The sequence below is a fragment of the Echinops telfairi genome, unplaced genomic scaffold (assembly GCF_000313985.2).
Source record: "Echinops telfairi isolate 266 unplaced genomic scaffold, ASM31398v2 ScPeMD7_4225;HRSCAF=4972, whole genome shotgun sequence".
Taxonomy (NCBI): domain Eukaryota; kingdom Metazoa; phylum Chordata; class Mammalia; order Afrosoricida; family Tenrecidae; genus Echinops; species Echinops telfairi.
In genome coordinates this window covers 20,823,689-20,824,622 of record NW_022108124.1, presented here as the reverse complement: position 1 = coordinate 20,824,622, position 934 = coordinate 20,823,689, and the positions used below count along the sequence as shown (strand labels likewise).

The following is a 934-nucleotide window of genomic DNA, read 5'->3' as shown; positions in this document are numbered from 1 at the left end:
GTCGTACGAGAGACCACAGCCTTTACAGTGAGAGACAACTCTTGCCCACTATTCTACCATTTGAGTTACGGATCCATAATAACACATTAGTAATGGGCCAAGAAAAAAGAATGGACGGGCCCAGTCCCCCATCCCAATCGCCATTTGTAATAGCCAGATAAAATATTTAATTAGGATACATACTATGCAAGCAACTTAAATTTACTAATAAAAAGAATCTAAAATGGATTATATTATAGTCATATTGTTTATGCCCTTCTTCACAAAATCAATTATCAACCATTAACAACATTACAGCAAAGGGCAGGTACCTGCCAGGGCCATGATGTAAAGGATGGAGAAGGGCCCGATAATACAAAACAGTCTTCAGAAACCCTTACCATGAGCTTCGAGCTCTCAGTGAGGAGGTATGTTAACCCTTCCACGCTATGCTGCACGGTGTCACTACTCACGTTGAGTTTCCCTAAGAAAAGAGAGGAAAAATGAGCAAATAAATGATTTATCCTTTCTAGCCTTTCGTTTAAACTCTTGAGACTAAAGATTATCTCATGTGTCCAAACAATGCCCTAAGAAGGGGTCCATCTGGTTTGCTCTCCCTGCATTCCCAAGCAGATGCACTTGGCCTCTCCTGAAGGCAGCTTTGGGTGGCTGGTTGGTCAGTCTCACTTACCTAAAGGTTGTGTTACCTAAACCCACACAGTGGCAAGGCAAAAGAAATCCTTGCTGTATGCTTTCACCATGGTTAATGTTAAAGGTGGTGGCATGGAGCCCCAACAAAGGCCACCCCATGTGTTCCAGAGAAGCAGTGTGCCCAGAGTTTTCTCGGCTAGAACTATTATAGATGCAAGGCTGTCACATGTTTTCCTTCCCTTCCTGTGTTCTGGGGGGAATTGGCAGTCTAATGCAAACATACACATTTAAGCTGAGAAAACCC

The 934-nt window shown here is 43.0% G+C and overlaps 1 protein-coding gene across 1 annotated transcript in view; it reads right to left on the bottom strand.

The window, feature by feature from the left end:
• COMMD2 (COMM domain containing 2) overlaps positions 1-934 on the bottom strand; it is a gene marked incomplete at its 3' end in the record, with an annotated part of 22,769 nt that overhangs the window by 10,782 nt on the left and 11,053 nt on the right. Inside the window, exon 2 of the mRNA XM_045295005.1 lies at positions 381-566. Coding sequence (XP_045150940.1) covers positions 381-566 — 186 coding nt within the window. The remainder of the gene's footprint in view (positions 1-380; positions 567-934) is intronic.